At 37.0% G+C, this 19,693-nt stretch overlaps 1 protein-coding gene across 4 annotated transcripts in view; it reads right to left on the bottom strand.

Moving 5' to 3' along the window:
• GABRG3 (gamma-aminobutyric acid type A receptor subunit gamma3) overlaps positions 1–19,693 on the bottom strand; it is a 704,479-nt gene that overhangs the window by 318,585 nt on the left and 366,201 nt on the right. For all 4 annotated transcript variants that reach the window (XM_019831998.3, XM_019831997.3, XM_019832001.3 and 1 more), the window contains exons 4-5: positions 8,739–8,959; positions 1,542–1,624 (exon numbers count right to left, since the gene is read on the bottom strand). In XM_019831998.3, the coding sequence (XP_019687557.1) occupies positions 1,542–1,624; positions 8,739–8,959 (304 nt within the window). The remainder of the gene's footprint in view (positions 1–1,541; positions 1,625–8,738; positions 8,960–19,693) is intronic.

Here is a 19,693-nt window from a genome sequence, read left to right as displayed (position 1 = left end):
GTTTATTTATTTATTTTGAGAGAGAGAGGGAGCACGAGCAGGGGAGGGGCAGAGAGAAATGAGAGAAAAAAAATCCCAAGCAGGCTTCCCACTGTCAGCACAGAGCCTAATGCAGGGCTTGATCTCACAGTGAGATCATGCATGACCTGAGCCAAAATCAAGAGTTGGAGGCTCAACTGACTGAGCCATCTAAGTGCCTCTGAATGGTTCCAAAACTGGTAAAGTAATTAAATAGAGAATAGCAGGCCTAAAGTAATCTACAGACAACTTTATCAGACATTCATATACTTTAGACATTTACTTAGTAAGCGTTGAAAATTTGTGTTATCAACAGTATAATGGTTCAGGGAATGTATTGCTTTAAATTGGGAATCAACCAATTAAATTAATCTCTACAAAAAAATTTTTTGGGTTCCTGGGTGGCTCAATCGGTTAAACTCTGACTTCAGCTCAGTTCATGATCTCACGGTTCATGAGTTCAGGCCCCCAAATGAGGCTCTGTGCTGACAGCTCAGAGCCTGGAGCCTGCTCCAAATTCTGTGTCTCCTTCTCTCTGCCTCCCCCTTCTTGCATTCTGTTTCTCTCTCTCTCAAAAATAAATAAACATTAAAATACATATATATATATATATATATATATTTTTTTTTTTTTTTTTTTTTTTACCCAACCTAGGAGATTAGTGAAATTTTGCTTTCTATCTTGTCTTTTTCTGGATCCAAAATGAACTATAAAGTGTGTTCATCTCTTATTTCATTTTCATCTTTCACTTCCAGTGAAGAAACCCACAAAACCTTCTGCTTGAGATTTCATCACATTTGTTTGTCAAGCACTGTATGCAATTTTATAAAAGGTCAATAAATTTAACTAAATTCTTATGAGTAATACTTAACTACTTGTGATTAACACATTTAAATTGAAGTATACTAAATTCTACAGATCTATATTGACTATTACTTAAAAAGTTATTTTTATATAAACACATAAATTTGATATTTCCTTTTATATGTATCTTTGTATGTATTAGATTTTGTCTTTAAGAATCTGTGAAAGATTACTTGTTAGTAATTATTGGAAGATACAGTACCAAAAAAATTACATCCTACAAGAGTGCAATGAGACAAATATAAATATATTTAAATGAATTTTTTAATCTTTCTATTCAGAATATAAAACAGCTTGCTTGAGGATGATACTAAACCCCAAAATATTGCAAATGAATTTTACATACTTCCAAATAACATGCACAATCCATTAGCATAAGGGTCTTTGGTAAGTCGACTGTTCACCAATTTCTGACTCTTCCAATATTACAAGGAATGGTCAAGCTGATCACAGTTTTTTCAAAGATACCTATTCAGTAACATGCATCCTATGTAATAATGTCTGGAGACAAAATGCCCATGTGTCTAATATCAAAACCATTATCAACTCTTTCTGGTTGCACAGTGATGCTATGATGCTAATCACATGTCTATCTGCCTAAAATCAATAGAAGCTACACATTCCTTTACAAAGCATTTATACCCCAAGTTAGTACTCACAGCTGGAAAAAATCAGTGGACAGGAATGTTCATCCATGGGAAAGTTGTGCAGCTGTAGCTGGCACTCTGCATTTATGGTGAGCCTGCGGGAGAGCCAAGAATCACTCTTGAAGTCAGCCAGAAGCAACCCAGAAAAGTCCCAGGTTAAGACTAGGGAGCTGCCACTTTATCACAAGTGGGGAGTGGGAGCAGCGCATTTAATTCTTGGCAGTGGTGCCATCCATTCAGGGATACCATTTAGTGGTTTTTGTGTTATTTTGTTTTATTTTTAACTATTGGTAACAGAGAGAATTTCAGTTACTAAAATTCGAAACTGCACCTAGAAACACAAACTAAGTCAGAGAGGAGAGAAATAAAAACTGTTATTTTATATATTTTTGCCTTCAATCTGTTTGACTAAATTAAACACTTCTTCCCTTTTGAGACTGACATATGTGTCTAAATAGGTATAATGACAAATTAATCCACTTGCAGAAGCAATTTCAGATTTGGACAACTCCCTCATTTGACCAAGCAGGTGGTAGCACTGCATCCTTCCAGAGCAGACAGCCCTGGGATCAGAGTTTCTATAAAGAATCCCTGGAAGGACCATGTCCCTATTCTGGTTTGCTGAGGCTCACCTTCATTTCAGATTCTCAATCACATTACTTTAAGATTGATAAGGAAGTACCTGTAACACCTCATGGCCACAACTTACCTGCAATTAGGATCTCATACACTGAATGTGGGGGTGAGAAAGGAGAAGTACCCAGCAGCTGGTGGTGGACTTCACTGAGCCAAGAAGACACATGGGTGAGAAGAATTAGAGAATTCACATTATCCTGAGGCATGCTGAGTTTGAAATGCTTTTTTTAGACCTTCAGGAGGAGACATTACATGGACAGGTAGTTTCAAGCATCTGGAGTCCATAAAGGAAGTTCTGGGTTGGAAGTAGGCATGCAGGAAACCTCAGCATAGATATGGGAAGGAATGAGCTAAGCCAACAGGAGAGAGGAAAATGATTGAAGTGATGAGGAAGTCCTGAGACAGAAGAAGCAGTGTTAGGAGGGACAGCATAAGAGCAGGAGCAGGAGACACAGGGAGGAGTCATGGTGCTGCAAGGCAGTGAGAGAAAGTCTGTTAGAAGAGCATGAGCATGCCCAGTGTCACCTGAAAGGTGACAGGCAGTGGGGACAATAGTTTCTGGAAGGTGCTGTCCTGATCCTAATACTAGATGAACAGAAAGGTTAGCTCAGGTGTATGGCATTTCTGTGGTATGTTACAGCTAGATTATCAGTTAGACTTGGACTATGCTAATGGAAAGACTCCTGAGATACAGAGACTCTGATAACACTAGTTGCCAGTGGTGAGTTTTGACAGGTAAGTCAGTTCACTTCTCTGAAGTGCAGTTTTTCTTACATTTCCAGGTTTGTGAGGACTGCCTACCCCTTAGGAAGACTCATTACACTAGCTGCCAGTTCCATTAGGGATGCATTGGGGAATGCCCTCTGTGCTCTTTTTTTCCTCTGGTCCTGAATTTGGTTATAATTACATTTGTTAATTAGCACTCTAAGACATCTTTATTTTCCTAGCTGAGTTGACCCATTGGGTTAAATACATTAAACATAATTTCCACAGACTATTTTCAACAGAAATGGATTCTGCTGAAGGAATGACTTTATATTCATTGCAGCTAATTTGTAGGTCTTTATTTTCACATATAGTATCATTAGGATGAACTTTTTTTAGAATGAGATAACATGTCAAACATGAGAAGTGATAGAACTCACCAATATGAAAAGAGGGTCCCATGTCTATAATAATCTAAATTAGAGACTCCAGTATCAGCCCATCTATGATCCAATATCCACCAACATCTGAGAGAAGGGCCAACATGGCAGAGAAGTAGGGGGATCCATACTTCCTATGTCTCCCAAAGAAAGGTTGAAGCCAAAGGACTTTAAAGTCCAAGAGTCTGGGAGAAAAAGAGACTGAGTCTACCAGGGATAAACAGGACAATGTGAGAGAACACAGGAACACTACTTCAAGGAACATATCAAAGCACAGATGGTGCTTTGGTGGCAGATCCAAACATCACTACAAGTAGGGAAATAAAATAACCAAAGTCACAACAACAGAGAGAAAGTAACACTCTCCAAAAAACACCTCCTGAAGTGCCAGGCAAGGACTGTGTGTAACCAACCATTAATACAACAGTGCTTGCAGGTGTAGAGCACATAACAAGCTTTTAAACTCATAAAGGGCAAAAAAACTAGCCAACATGATGAAACAGAAGAATTCTCCTCAAAAGAAATTACAGGAAGAAGTGACAGCTAAAGAATTGATCAAAACAGATTTAAGCAGCATAACTGAACAAGAATTTAGAATAATAGTCATAAAATTAATCACTGGGCTTGAAAAAAGAATAGAAGACAGCAGAGAATCTATTGCTACAGAGACCGAGGGACTCAAAAATAGTCATGATGAATTAAAAATGTTATCAATAAGGTGCAAAATAAAATGGAGGTAGCCACATCACGGATTGAAGAGGCAGAGGGGAGAATAGGTGAATTAGAAAATAAAATTATGGAAAAAGAGGAAGCTGAGAAAAACAGAGATTAAAAGAAAATCCAGGATCACAAGGGGAGAATTAGAGAACTAAGTGACTCAATATCCATATCATAGGAATTCCAGAAGGAGAGAAAGGGGCTGAAGGTGTACTTGAACAAATCATAGTTGAGAACTTCCCCAATCTGGGGAAAGAAACAGGCATTGAAATCCTAAAGGCACAGATAACTCCCTTCAGATGTAACTTGAATTGATCTTCTGCACAACATATCATAGTGAAACTGGAAAAATACAAGGATTAAGAGAGAATTCTGAAAGCAGCTAGGGATAAACGGGCCTTAACATACAAAGGTAGACACATAAGGGTAGTAGCAGACCTATCTACTGAAACTTTGCAGGCCAGAAAGGAATTGCAGGAAATCTTCAATGTGTCGAACAGGAAAAATATGCAGCGAAGAATCCTTTATTCAGCAGGCTTGTCATACAGAATAGAAGGAGAGATAAAAGTTTTCCCAAACAAAGAAAAACTGAAGGAATTCATCACCACTAACCCAGCCCTACAAGAGATCTTAAGGGGGACTCTGAGTGAAATGCTGCAAGGGCCACAAAGTACCAAAGATATCACTACAAGCATAAAAACCTACAAATAACACAGTGACTCTAAACCCATATCTTTCAATAATAACACTGAATGTAAATGGACTAAATGCTCCAACGAAAAGACATAGGGTATCAGAATGGATAAAAAAACAACACTCATCTATTTACTGTCTACAAGAGACTCATTTTAGACCTGAGGACACCTTCAGATTGAAAGTGAGTGGATGGAAAACTATTTATCATGCTACTGGAAGTCAAAAGAAACCTGGAGTAGCCATACTTATATCAGACAAACTAGAAGAAGGGCCCCCAGATATATAAAACAATTAATCACGAACATAAGCAATCTTTTTGGTAAGAATGTGGTAATTGCATAGGACTTTAAACTCCACTTACAACAATGGACAGATCATCTAGACAGAGAATCAATAAAGAAACAAGGGCCCTGAAGGATACATTGGACCAGGTAGGCTTGACATATATATTTAGACGTTATATCCGAAAGCAGTAGAATATACTTTCTTCTTGAGTGTACATGGGATAGTCTCCAAATTAGGTCACATACTGGGTCACAAAACAGCCCTTAATAAGTATAACAGAATTGAGATCATACCATGCACACTTTCAGACCACAATACTTTGAAACTTGAAATCAACCACAGGAAAAAGTCTGGAAAACCTCCAAAAACATGGAGATTAAAGAACATGCTACCTAAGAATGAATGGGTCAACCAGGCAATTAGAGAAAAAATTAAAAAATATATATATGGAAACAAGTGAAAATGAAAATACAACAATCCAAACGCTTTGGGATGCTGCGAAGGCAGTCCTGAGAGGAAAATACATTGCAATCCAGGCCTATCTCAAGAAACAAGAAAAATCTCAAAAACAAAATGTAACAGCATACCTAAAGGAAATAGAAGCATAACAGCAGACACCTCAAACCCAGCAGAAGAAGAGAAATATAAAGATCAGAGCAGAAATAAACAATATAGAATCTAAAAAATCTGTAGAGCACATCAATGAAACCAAGAGTTGTTTTTTTGGAAAAATAAACAAAATTGATAATCCTCTAGCCAGGCTTCTCAATAAGAAAAGGGAGAGGACCCAAATATATAAAACACGAATGAAAATTTATTACAACCAATTCCTTAGAAATACAATTATCAGGGAATACTATGAAAAATTATATGTCAGCAAACTGCACAACCTGGAGGAAATGGACAAATTCCTAAACTCCCACACACTACCAAAACTCAAACAGGAAAAAATAGAAAATTTGAACAGACCCATAACTAATGAATAAATTGAATCAGTTATCAAAAACCTCCCAACAAATAGGAGTCCAGGAGCAGATGGCTTCCCTGGGGAATTCTACCAGACATTTAAAGCAGAGTTAACACCTATCCTTCTCAAGTTCCAAAAATTAGAAAGGGAAGGAAAACTTCCAGACTCATTCTATAAAGCCAGCATTACTTTGATTCGCAAACCAGACAGAGACCGAGTGAAAAAAAGAGAACTACAGGTCAATATCCCTGATGAATATGGATGTAAAAGTTCTCAACAAGACGCTAGCAAATCAAATTCAACAGCATATAAAAAGAATTATTCACCATGTTCAAGTGGGATTCATTCCTGGGCTGCAGGGCTGGTTCAATACTTGCAAATCAAATAATGTGATACATCACATTAATAAAATAAAAGATAAGAACTATATGATCCTGTCAATCAACGCAAAAAAAGCATTTGGCAAAATTCAGCATTGTTTCTTAACAAAAACCTTCAAGAAAGTCGGGATAGAATGAATATACTTCAACATCATAAAAGCCATTTATGAAAAGCCCACAGCTATTACCATCCTCAATGGGGAAAAACTGAGAGCTTTCCCCCTGAGATCAGGAACACGACAGCGATGTCCACTCTCATCACTGTTGTTTAACATAGAGTTGGGAGTCCTAGCCTTAACGATCAGACATCAAATTGGAATAAAATGCATCAAAATTGGTAAAGATGAAGTCAAGCTTTCACTTTTTGCAAATGACATGATACTGTACATGGAAGACCCGAAAGACTCCAGCAAAAGTTGGCTAGAACTGATACATGAATTCAGCAAAGTCACAGTGTACAGAATCCATGTACAGAAATTGGTTGCATTTTTATAAACCAATAATGAAGCAACAGAAAGACAAATAAAGAAACTGATCCCATTCACAATTGCACCAAGAAACATAAAATACCTAGGAATAAACTTAACCAGAGATATAAAAGACCTCTATGCTGACAACTATAGAAAGCTTATGAAGGAAATTGAAGAAGGCACAAAGAAATGGAAAAACATTCCATGCTCATGGATTGGAAGAATAAATACTGTTAAAATGTCAGTACTATCCAAAGTAATCTACACATTCAAGGTAATCCCAATCAAAACTGCACCAGCATTCTTCTCAAAGCTAGAACAAACAATTCTAAAATTTGTATGGAACCACAAAAGACTTTGAATAGCCAAAGTAATATTGAAGAAGAAAACCAAGGTGGGAGGTATCACAATCCCATACTCTAGCCTCTACTACAAGGCTGTAATCATCAAGAAAGTACGGTATTGGCAAAAATAAATAAATAAATAAATAAATAAATAAATAAAATACAAAACAAAACAAAACAAAACAAAAAAACCAGACACATAGATCAATGGAATAGAATAGAGACTCCAGAATTGGACCCATAAATGTATGGCTAACTAATCTTTGATAAAGGAGGAAAAAGTATCCAATGGAAAAAAGATAGTCTCTTTAACAAATGGTGCTGGAAGAACTGGACAACAACATGCAGAAGAATGAAACTAAACCATTTTCTTACACCCTACACAAAAATAAACTCAAAATAGATGAAAGACTTAAATGTGAGACATGAAACCATAAAAGCCCTAGAGGAGAAAACAGGCAACAACCTCTTTTACCTCAGCTGTAGTAATTTCTTCCTCAACATGTCTCCAAATGCAAGGGAAATAAAAGCAAAAATGGACTATTGGACCTCATCAAGGTAAGGAATTTCTGCACTCCAAAGGAAATAATCAACAAAACTAAAAGGCAAATGACATAATGGGAGAAGATATTTGCAAATGACCTGTCAGATAGAGGGTTAGCATCCAAAATCTATAAAGAACTTACCAAACTCAATATTTGAAAAACAAATAATCCAGTGAAGAAATGGGCAGAAGACATGAATAGACACTTTTCCAAAGAAGATATTAAGATGGCCAACAGACACATGAAAAGATTCTCAATGTCACTCCTCATCAGGGGAATACAAATCTAAGCCACACTGAGATACCACCTCATGCCGGTCAGAGTGGCTAAAATGAACAAACCAAGAAACTATAGATGCTGGAGAGGCTGTGGAGAAATGGAAACCATCTTGCACTGTTGGTGGTAACGCAAACTGGTGCAGCAGCTCTGGAAAACAGTGTATAGGTTCCTCAAAAAATTAAAAATAGATCGATCCTATGACCCAGCAATAACACTGCTGGGAATTTACCCAAGGGATACAGGAGTGCTGATGCATAGGGGCAATGTTTATAACATCACTTTCAACAATAGCCAAATTATGGAAAGAGCCTAAATGCCCATCAACTGATGAATGGATAAAGAAGATGTTATTTATATATACAATGGGATACTACTTGGCAAAGAGAAAGAATGAAATCTAGCCATTTGCAGCAACATGGATGGAACTGGAGGGTATTATGCTAAGTGAAATAAGCAAGTCAGAGAAAGACAGATACCATATGTTTTCACTCATATGTGGATCTTGAGAAACTTAACAGAAGAACATGGGGGAAGATAAGGGGAAATAAAAGTTACAGAGAGCGAGGGAGGCAAATCATAAGAGACTCTTGGATACTGAAAACAAACTGAGGATTGATGAGGGGAAAGCGGGTGATGGGCATTGAGGAGGGCACTTTTTGGGATGAGCACTGGGTGTTGTATGGAAACCAATTTGATAATAAATTTTATCATAAAAATTTTTTTAAAAAATCCACCAACATCTCACCTTAAAGTGTAAAGGATTTTCCCATCATTCCAAATTCTGAGGAGCTGATTGGGGGTGGTGATCCAGTGAGCCTCTGCAGTTTTAGAATTGCGGAAGATTGTATCTGGAATCCATATTAATCCCACCATGTTGCTGTTCAGAGTGAGTATTTTCATTGTACTGTTGAATCGAAGGCGACTGTCTGTCCAGGTCTGAGCAAAAAATATATCAATTTGGTATTCCTGAAACAGAGAAAAATGAGAGGCAACATCGTTCTATTAGTAAATTTTCTGTATGCTTTATTTCCTTTGTCAAGAGTTTGGTTTTCCTTCATGTATACACCCTTATCCCCCATGTACCTTTCTGTCAGTGCTTGGTATAGTGCCTGGCTCAACATAGCACACATTTTAACAAATGATAACCAGTATTATGAAGCAATAATGTGATAACATATGTAAAAAAGGTTCTGTAAATCTTAAATTATAATAAACACATAAAGTGTGATAAGGGGCCAAGAGGTAGTAGACTATAAATCAGAGCATAGATGCAGATCCCCCTGCATTCTCAAGTCCAAGCTTTGACAGGTAACACAGCCTATTTAAGCCTCATTATAATCTGTAAAATGGGTAGAATGCCGACTTCCTAAATGAGGTATAAAAAAGAAAGGAAATGATTAAAGGAAAAACCTTAGTGTCTGGCATTGATCCATAAGTATTGGCTTATATAATAATTATTATCTTCACTTAAAGGCCTTCTGAAACAACACAACTCAAATCAGAAAGAAAAGTAAGAAACAAGTAACAACAAAGAACTATAAAGGTGATAGAACTCAAGCCAAACTCTGATTCAAGAGACTGCTGGTGAGGCTCAGGTGACCTCTGTAATTGGAAACCATTTGATATTCTCCGTACAGAATAAGACTTTGCTGTGACAATCAGGTGTGGGATGGTACTAATTTTACCATGAGACCTAAAGAAATGTCCAGAGACTAGACTACCTCAGAGGCATTTCCCCTAATCACAGTTTAAAGCAATCAAGCCCATAGTAAGGAGGATCTAGATGCAGAATATTGGAGATTTTTATATCTTTTAGTTTCCTTTACATATTAGATATTATAAATGAATTGCTCTTACAAAGTGTGGGTTCAGTAATCCTCAACAAATCCCACATTTATTCCTTACACCGAGTTTCCAGTTAAAGAATCTTTCTGAGATAGGTAATTGAACTGACCAGATCCTAGTTTTTATTAATTAATATGTTTATTTATCATATGTTTGCTGCACTGAGTATGCCAGGCCCTGCAAACCACTGAAGACCCAGCCCTGTGCCAAGAAAACTCCTTGTCCTCATGGAGCTTGTATTCTAGTCAGGAAATTAAACATACAGTTAAGGTGAAAAAAAAACCAGCATGCTTGATGGTCAAATATACCAATCATAAAAAATGAGTTCAGTGTATTAGTTAATATTTCAGCTAGAAAATACAAAAGTTATCCAAGGGTTCAATATGGAAAGAATTATGTACAGAGAATCTGCATCTTGCTTAAGTGTTTGAGGAGCTGAGAGAGAAAACTCCAGGGAAGCAACAGCTGAAGGCAGGTTGCTGTGGAAGGGTCCAGAGCTGAGTGAAATCTCAGCATCGAGAAGGTCCCATTCAAGTCCTTCCCTCTGTTCATGTTTCTGCTTAAACAAGCCTCTGGAGAATAATGGCCTCTGACTCTTCATCACCGTTCAGAATTTTGCACATGTTTCTCATTGACAAACTCTAAACCCAGAACTGCACAGAGACTGAGAGAGACAGAGAGAGAGAGAGAGAGACAGAGACAGAGACAGAGAGAGACTAAGAGGAAGTGTGTGTGTGTGTGTGTGTGTGTCTACACGCATGCATATGTGTTATTTCCTGTCATATACTAATTTAAAAATGGGTTTCAACCAGTGCTGCCATAAGTAAAATAAGTCAGACCAAACCAGATAAATACCATATGATCTCACTTCTATGTGGAAACTAAAACAAAACAGAACAAACAACTGAAGTCATGGATGCAGAGAACAGATTGGTGAATTCCAGGTGTGGGGAGTTGGAGGTGGGGGAAAAGATGAAAGGAATCAAAAGGTACAAATTTCCCATCATAGGATGAATAAGTCCTGGGGGTGTAATGTACAGCATGGTGACTATAGTTAACAATACTGTACTGCATAATAGAAAGTCACTAAGGGTAGATCTTAAAAGTTCTCATCATAGAAAAAAATATTTCTAATTATGTGGATGATGGATGTTAACTAGACTTATTATGGTAATCATTTTGTAGCATATACATATGTCAAAACATTTGTATACCTAAAACTAATATTACATTAAATGTCAATTATATCTCAATAAAAAATAAAACAAAGAAAATCAGTTTATTAACAAAAAAGAATGCTGAAACAAAACTATAACAGGCTTAGGACTGGAGATAAAGTGGCTCATGTCATGCTTGGGTGAAATGCTTGGCAAAGTTGACACCTGTAATAAGGCAGAGCATATCTAATGAATGCGTAGCTCTTTGGGCAGAGGTTGGAAAAGGAACATTAATAAGAATGTGTTGGCTGCTATTGACTGTTTTTGGTAAGTTAACATAAGAAAGAAATTATCTCAGAAGATAATTGGCCAGTCTGAAAGCAGTATGAAAGAGAAAAGAAAGATAAAGCAAACAGTTTCTTGCAGGGTTAGAAGAAGCAAATACTTCTCATTCCCATCAGTAAATCAGAATATCAAGAAATGCTTTGAGAATAAAAGTTCATTGAAACTCAGCTTTGCAAAATAATCAGAATCACTGCTAAAAATCCCTAAATGGATTAAGTTGTCAACCTGTAAGATCTTTAATCATACAAACATGGCTTCAGGATATGAGACTAAGGTATGACTCTTCCATTGAAGGCTGATATGGCCAAGGTAACTATACTTAATTTAAGAGAAAGAGTAAGAGTCCATTTGAAAGCAAAAGGATGGGAGAGGCAGTGGTATGTAAAAGCAAAGGCACATGGTGAATCCTAGAATAGTGTTCACAAAAGGTCTGTGAATGTGGCTATGCACATGTGAAACTCTCTTAATAGGTAAGAAGCTGACTCGGTTTTAAGAGAGTTCTACTGCCAAAGGACCATCAAATCAGGAAGAGACGTCTGTGACGCTTTGAAACTGAGATGTATTTTTGCGTTACTATCTATAGTGGGCTGATTATGGCTTGGAAAACTGATCAGACCTTATTTTCCAATGCTCATTTTTTTCTCATGGCTAAAGTAGCTAGTGGAAAAAGAATAAACTCTCAGACAATGGAGTCAAGAGCCAGGGAGAAGAGTCCTTTGGAACCCTACGTTAGGAGCAGAATTAAAGCTTAATCAAAGAAGATGCCTTCCTTCCAGGGAACAGAGCCCACTCAGGATCTGCCAATTAGAGTCTCAAAATTGCTGTGAAACCAGTGGGTTGATTGTGATGATCCTGGCTCTTCTCCATTGTTGTAGACATACCAGGTACGCTGGAGTAGGTCAAATAGCTTTTCTCTTTAGTTTAGAAGTTGATAGACCAAGAAAAACCATGTACAGAATTGATGTGGATGTCAGCACAAATACACATAACCTTGACGTTGAAGCTGGGCCTGGGTGGACCTTTTTGGTTACCTCATTTGAAGAAGGGTGGGATGTATTTTCCCTGATGTGGGAGAGATAGACAATATTTGGCAGCTAGATACAGATCATGATGGTCACTGGTGCTCTTCACCAAGTACTGCAGCAGCCCTCCTTGTGGGCACACAGTAGAATTGCACTTCCCCCTCCCCCTGTTGGGGCTGTGTCTGCCACCTTATTTATGATAAAGTGTAATGTGAGCAGAGTGAGGTGTGCCATTTCTGAGATGATGTTTGAAGAGCACACCTCCTTTTCAGTGTGTGAGAGACTGTGGAGCACAGCTCCTGCTGATTCATGCTGGACACATATCATGGGTGCAAAATTCCCCAGAGCAGTTTGTAAGAGGAGCAATCCACAGCCTATACCAACTGGTACCTTGGAAAATGTGGAATGGAGAGTGGAATGAGGGAGAAAGTACTGCTTTCCTTATTGAGAAGTTGACTTAGAACCAAAACCTCAGAGAGGTGCAGGAGTGAGCCACACGATAGATGGAACAAAAGACCTGGAGCAAGTTCAAAAGCATACCTGATGAGACAGTAACAATTCTGCCAGACAGAATAGACTGGATGAGGTGAGTAGGCACCTCAACTACTTGATGGCAGGATTTTAGCCTAACAATGATGATTGCTGACTATGTAACAGGCTATATTTGCACAGGGAACATACTCAGTACTTTAAATAAAATTCAGCATATGACAATGACAGTGTGACTCATACAGATATTCATACATGTTACTTCCTTCTTTTCTTTAATACTGGTTTATCAGATAAGAGAATGAGGAGAAAAGGATGAAAAATGTTCTTCCAAGCAGGGCCAAGGCCTACCTATGTGATCAATGATAACAAATAATTGGAGAAAGTATTTGCAAATGACATATCTGACAAAGGGTTAGGGCAATATCTAAAATCTATAAAGACCTTATCAAACTCAACATCCAAAAAACAAACAAATAGGCAGAAGACATGAATAGACAGACACTTTTCCAAAGAAGACATACAGATGGCCAACAGACACGTGAAAAGATGCTCAACATCACTCCTCATCAGAGAAATTCAAATCAAAACCATGATGAGATATCACCTCATGCCTGTCAGAATGGCTAAAATTAACATCACAAGAAGCAACAGGTGTCAGTGAGAATGTGGAGAAAGAGAACCCTCTTGCACTCTTGGTAGGACCACAAACTGGTGCAGCCACTCCGGAAAACAGTATGGAGGTTCCTCAAAATGTTAAAAATAGAACTATCTTACAACCCAGCAATCGCACTAATAGTTATTTACCAAAATGATACAAAAATACAGATTTGAAGGGGTACATATACCCCAATGTTTATAACAGCATTAATAAGAATAGCCAAACTATGGAAAGAGCCCAAATATTCATTAACTGTTGAATGGATAAAGAAGATGTGGTATACTGAGGTGCCTGTCTAGCTCAGTCCTAATGGACTCTTGTCTAGCTCTTGATTTTGGCTCAGCTGATGATCTCACAGTTCATGGGATCAAGCCCCATGTAGGGCTCTGTACTTACAGCACGGAGCCTACTTAGGATTCTCTGTCTCCCCCTCTCTCTCTGCCTCTCCTCCACTAGTGCTCTTTCTCTCTCTCTCAAAATAAATAAATAAACTAAAAAAAAAGATGTGGTATATGTATACAACTGAATATTACTTGACAATCAAAAAGAATGAAAATCTTGCTATTTACAATGCCATGATGGAGCTAGAATGCATTATGCTAAGTGAAATAAGTCAATCAGAGAAAGATAAAGATCAGATAAGTTCACTCATTTTTGGAATTTAAGAAACAAACAAACAAACAAAAAACAGATGGATGCAGGGGAAGGCGGGAAAGAGAAGAAAGTGTAACAAACCACAAGACACTCTTAATGATAGAGAACAAACTTAAGGTTGATGGAGAGAGGTGGAAGGGAGGTGGGATAGATGTGTGATAGGTATTAAGGAGGGCACTTGTGATGAGCACTGGGTGTTGTATGTAAGTGATGAATCATTGAATTTTACTTCTGAAACCAATATTGCATTGTATATTAACTAAAATTTAAATTAAAAAAAGAATACTCTCTATAAAAGTCCCAACTATATTTTACAAAAAACCTAAAATAATACAGATTTTTAAAAATCTATATTATATCAAGGATATTAAAACTCAGAAAACTTGAGGAATTTTACCAAGGTTACTCAATATGTCAAAATTTGTTTGAATTTTGGGCTCCAAAATTCTAGGTGCTTTTTTTTATTGTGTAAAAATGGCAAAACAAAGAGTGTCCTACAAAGGTTCTTCCTCTCCTCTATCACCTTTACTTCCTATTCCCACTAATGCACAGGTTATATACCTTCACAATAAAACATTTTAAAAATGCTGACTTGAAATCAGTAAATCATACAGCAAGATATGAGGTGCAAATGTTTCTTTACCTTCCAGTCTCTGATTATTGATACAGAAACTATAATAACCCTTCCTCCCAGTGGTTAAACTGAGGTTTAAGAGATTAAGTAATTTTCATCAAGTCCCACAACTGCTAAGCACTAATTGCTCTAAACTACACAGTTAAAGTCTGTTTCCCTAGAGGTGGCCGAAATCTGGTTAGAGGAAGAAACCACCAGACATGTAAAAGGAAGAAGCCCAGTGCAGAAGTTCCCTCCGTATTCACCCTGTTTACAAACCACATGAGATTGTTTACCTTCCTCAGCTTCAGTTTCCTCATCTACACACTGGGGTGGTTGGTGTAGATTAAACGTAGGGCCCTTCCAATTGCAACATTTTATATTTCTATATTCATGCCTACATTAGCCTTCTACTGTTGAAAGTAATTTTCCATTTCACTCATTTCTGTCTTAACTTTTGCAAAAAAGATGAGATAGAATGGCTTCTACACAAGTTCTACGCCCTGCCACTAAAAGGAAATTTTATATGTTTGAATTCTACATGAAGTACAGTTATCCCCCTCATCCTTGGGGAATATGTTCCAAGAACCCCACTGAATGCCTGACACCACAGATAGTACTGGACCATATAATATACTCTTTTTTCCCTATATGTACATACATATAATAAAGTTTAATTTACAAATTAGGCATAGTAAGAGGTTAATTATAACTGATACAAAACAGAACAATTATAACAAATATATTGCAAAAAAAGTTATGCAAGTGTGCTTTCTCTCTCTCTCTCTCTCTCTCTGTCTCTCTCTCTCTCTTTCTCTCTCTCTCTCTGTATCTTATTGTACTGTAGTCATCCTTCTTGTGATGATGTGAGATGATAAAATGCTTACGTGATGAGATGAGGTGAGATGAATAACATAGGCATTGTGATATAATGTTAGGCGACTACTGTCCTAACAATAGATCAGAAGGAGGGTCATCAGTTTCAGAACTGAGGTTGACTGAGGGCTAGTGAAACCACAGAAAGCAAAACCAGAGATAAAGAGGGAACCATTGTTTTCAGAAACCGTCTGTGAGGCTTCAGCTTACAAAGTGAGTCATGGATTCCTGTCTCCACCTCCAATATTACTTTCTTGTAAGGGAAAGGAACACCCCATGATGCTCTGGGGTTGGAGGCAGAGGGATTTGGGAGGATACTTCCTTTATTCTAAAGCCTTGCCACAAACTCCAACTCAAGATGGTATAATGTGGATAGTGTGTGTAGTGCATGGGATGGATGTTTTATTGTGTCTACATTTTACTAAATGTTGAAGAAACACTTCCCACCCACAGAGAAATATTTTTATGTTTTTCATAAACTTATTTACAATGTCACTAATCAATTTTCCTTTCTGAAGAAGAAAAAAATCATTCTTACAAATAAACATTTTATATAATTCATAAATAGCTGTGAAATCAATGTGTTTAAAATAGTAGTAAATGTAACATGTGATAAATGTGCAGAATCCCCCAATTGAAATCATCATGCTTGTGGAGACCTTATGTTCCTAATTTGTTTTAATAATTGGAGAACTTAAAGATTCCTAAATAGGCCATGAATTGTTGCAGCATGTGGAGCATTTTGACAAAACGGAAGAAAAATTATGCTTCTTAATGATATCAATCTGTGACTTCTAAAAATTAGAAAATTACTTCCCAACACTCCTTTACTTTCCTTTGCTATAGAAGACGGTGAAATCGATTGATTAATAAACAACAGGGACTCGGATACTGGGTTTGCAAAGGACATACATCCCAGGGACAGAGGCTATCTTCCTTGGATCCCCAGCACATCAGCACATCACCTGGTACTGATGGGTAAATATATTAGTAAAGGAAGTCATGGGAAGTTTTCTTTATAAAATTGTAATACAGACGCATGCCAATAAAGGCTGCTCAAATATCTCAATTATGGGCAAAATGTTAGTTGAAAGTGTCAGAAGTAAAACACAAAGTTATCCAAAGCTGTTCATAACATTTGTGCTTAAACACAGTTTCTTCCACTTTCAGGTTTTCCATTTGAAAATGCACCTACCCTTTCTGTCCAAACTCTCATTGTCTCAATATTCTCTATAAAAGTTTACATTTTTATCCTAATTTACAATCAAGTGGAAAATCTGTTATATTGAATCTTTATGTGCACATCAGCAAAAATTTTAAGAGGTAGGTGGTTCTGGATGAAAGTGTGTACTGTACTATGGTAAGTTATTTGCAAAAACAGCCATAAGAATTCCTTTTACTTTGTTCATGGTCTTGGGCATGTGGCTTAATAGAAAATGTAACAGCAGAAGAAACTTGGAAAGTCTTGAGTGCTGGGGTAGCCTATCTTGCTGCTCTTGGGAACCATGAAACCACCACCAAATGAATGAGATAGGCCAATCTGCCGGAAATGAGAAATGCCCATATGTTTCCATGGTATCAGCTCAAGTCAAGCCAACACCCAGAAAGGTGAGTAAAGCCATCCTTGACTAGCCATCCCAGATCAGACAACTTGGCCAATCCAATCCAAGAATAATACAAAATAATAAAAAACTAGATTTTAGGATGGTTTGTTACACAGCAAGCTAACTGATAGGCTCAATCATCAGTTGTTGCACTTTTAGTATTATTATTTTCAATTCCACTCCCTTTCCTGGAAAGTTTAGCCCTTCATGGTATGTGACCTTCACATAGTCAAACCTACTAAACCTATAGCAAAGCTGGGCCCAATTTAAGTAGTATCTTTATTATCCTTTAACTATTATCTCTCTATCATCATAGTGTGTGTTGTTTGCGGTGTGGAATAACATTATAATTCATAACCAGTACAGTTCTCAGATATAATTTTGGAGTTGTTATATAGGTGTTTAAGAGTTCATTTGTATTTAGGGTATTTTTTTTGGAATTTCTGTATGAACTGCGAATACCTCATTATTATTTTCATTTGAAAATGGAATATAGTGTTCCACTATCTAAAAATAATTATTTATCATGTTTTCACAAAGGGATTGGAATCAAATGATGATTTGTAATTACTGTAGTAAAATCCATGGTTGAAGAAGTTGGTATTACAGGGAAAGCAGATCAAAGAAAACCACTAGAGAGGATATTTCACTACAGAGGATATAAATTGCATTTGCACATCCAAAATAAAGAATGTCATAGAAATAGTTTCCATTTCTCACTGCTTGATGATACTTATCATCAAGATAAGATAGATACTTATCAGGAACGTTTTCTTATCTCTGAAAACTCAAAAATGATTTAAAAATATTATTTTGTTCCTTTACAAATAATACAGAAAATGTACATTAATATTCTCATAGTTGTGTCACTCTAGTCCTCAAAAGGGGTATTAAATACCTTCTAGATGCCATAACTGGGAATGTTTCAGGGAACCCGCAGATACAGCACAAGGTGAAGGCACAGGAGGTAATCTTTGATTCTTTCTTCTTTCTTTCTTTCCTTCTTTCTTTCTTTCTTTCTTTCTTTCTTTCTTTCTTTCTTTCTCTTTCCAATTTTATTATTTATTTATTTATTATTTATTTATTATTTATTCATTTATTTATTATTTATTTATTTGTATATTTACATCCAAGTTAGTTAGCATATAGTGCAATAATGATTTCAGGAGTAGAACCCAGTGATTCATTCTCTCTATATAACACATAGTACTCATCCCAACAAGTATCCTCCCTAAATCCCCTTGCCAATTTAGCCCATCCCCCCACCCCAATCCCCTCCAGCAACCCTCAGTTTGTTCTCTGTATTTAAGACTCTTGTTTTTCCCCCTCCCTGTTTTTATTCTATTTTTGCTTCCCTTCCCTTATGTTCATCTGTTTTGTATCTTAAATTCCTCATATGAGTGAAGTCATATGATTTTCGTCTTTCTCTGACTGGCTAATTTCTCTTAGCATGATACACTCTAGTTCCAGCCATATTGTTACAATGGCAAGATTTCTTTCTCTCTGATTGCCAAGTAATATTTCATTGTATATACATACCCCATTTTCTTTATCCATTCATCAGTCAATGGGCATCTGGACTCTTTCCATACTTTGGCTACTGTTGATAGCACTACTATAAACATTGGGGTGGATGTGCCCTTTCGAAACAGCACACTTGTATCACTTGGATAAATACCAAGTAGTGCAATTGCTGGGTCATATAGTAGTTCCACTTTTAATTTTTGGAGGAAACTCCATACAGTTTTCCATACTGACTGCACCCCCATCAGTTTGCATTCCCACCATCAGTGCAAAAGTGTTCCTCTTTCTCTGCATCCTTGACAATATCTATCTATTGTTGCCTGAGTTGTTAATGTTAGCCATTCTGACAGGTGTAAGGTGGTATCTCATTGTGGTTTTGATTTGTATTTCCCTGATGATGAGTGATGTTGAGCATTTTTTCATGTGTCTGTTAGCCATCTAGATGTCTTCTTTGGAGAACTGTCTATTCATGTCTTTTGCCCATTTCTTCACTGGATTATTCATTTTTTGGGAGTTGAGTTTGATAAGTTCTTTATAGATTTTGGATACTAACCCTTTATCTGATATGTCATCTGCTAATATCTTCTCCCATTCTGTTGGTTACCTTTTAGTTTTGCTGACTGTTTCCTTTGTAGTGTCGAAGGTTTTTATTTTGATGAAGTTCCACTAGTTCATTTTTGCTTTTGTTTCCCTTGCCTCTGTAGACATGTTGAGTAAGAAGTTGTTGTGGCAATGGTCAAAGAGTTTTTTTTTTTCCTGATTTCTCCTCTAGGAACACCATTTGCTGAAGAGAGTATCTTTATTCCATTCGATATTATTTCCTGCTTTGTTGAAGATTAGTGGGCCGTATGTTTGTGGGTCCATTTCTGTGTTCTCTATTCTGTTCCATTGATCTATGTGTCTATTTTGG

The sequence above is a fragment of the Felis catus genome, chromosome B3, assembly GCF_018350175.1.
Source record: "Felis catus isolate Fca126 chromosome B3, F.catus_Fca126_mat1.0, whole genome shotgun sequence".
Lineage (NCBI taxonomy): Eukaryota > Metazoa > Chordata > Mammalia > Carnivora > Felidae > Felis > Felis catus.
This window is presented reverse-complemented; position numbering and strand designations above follow the sequence as displayed.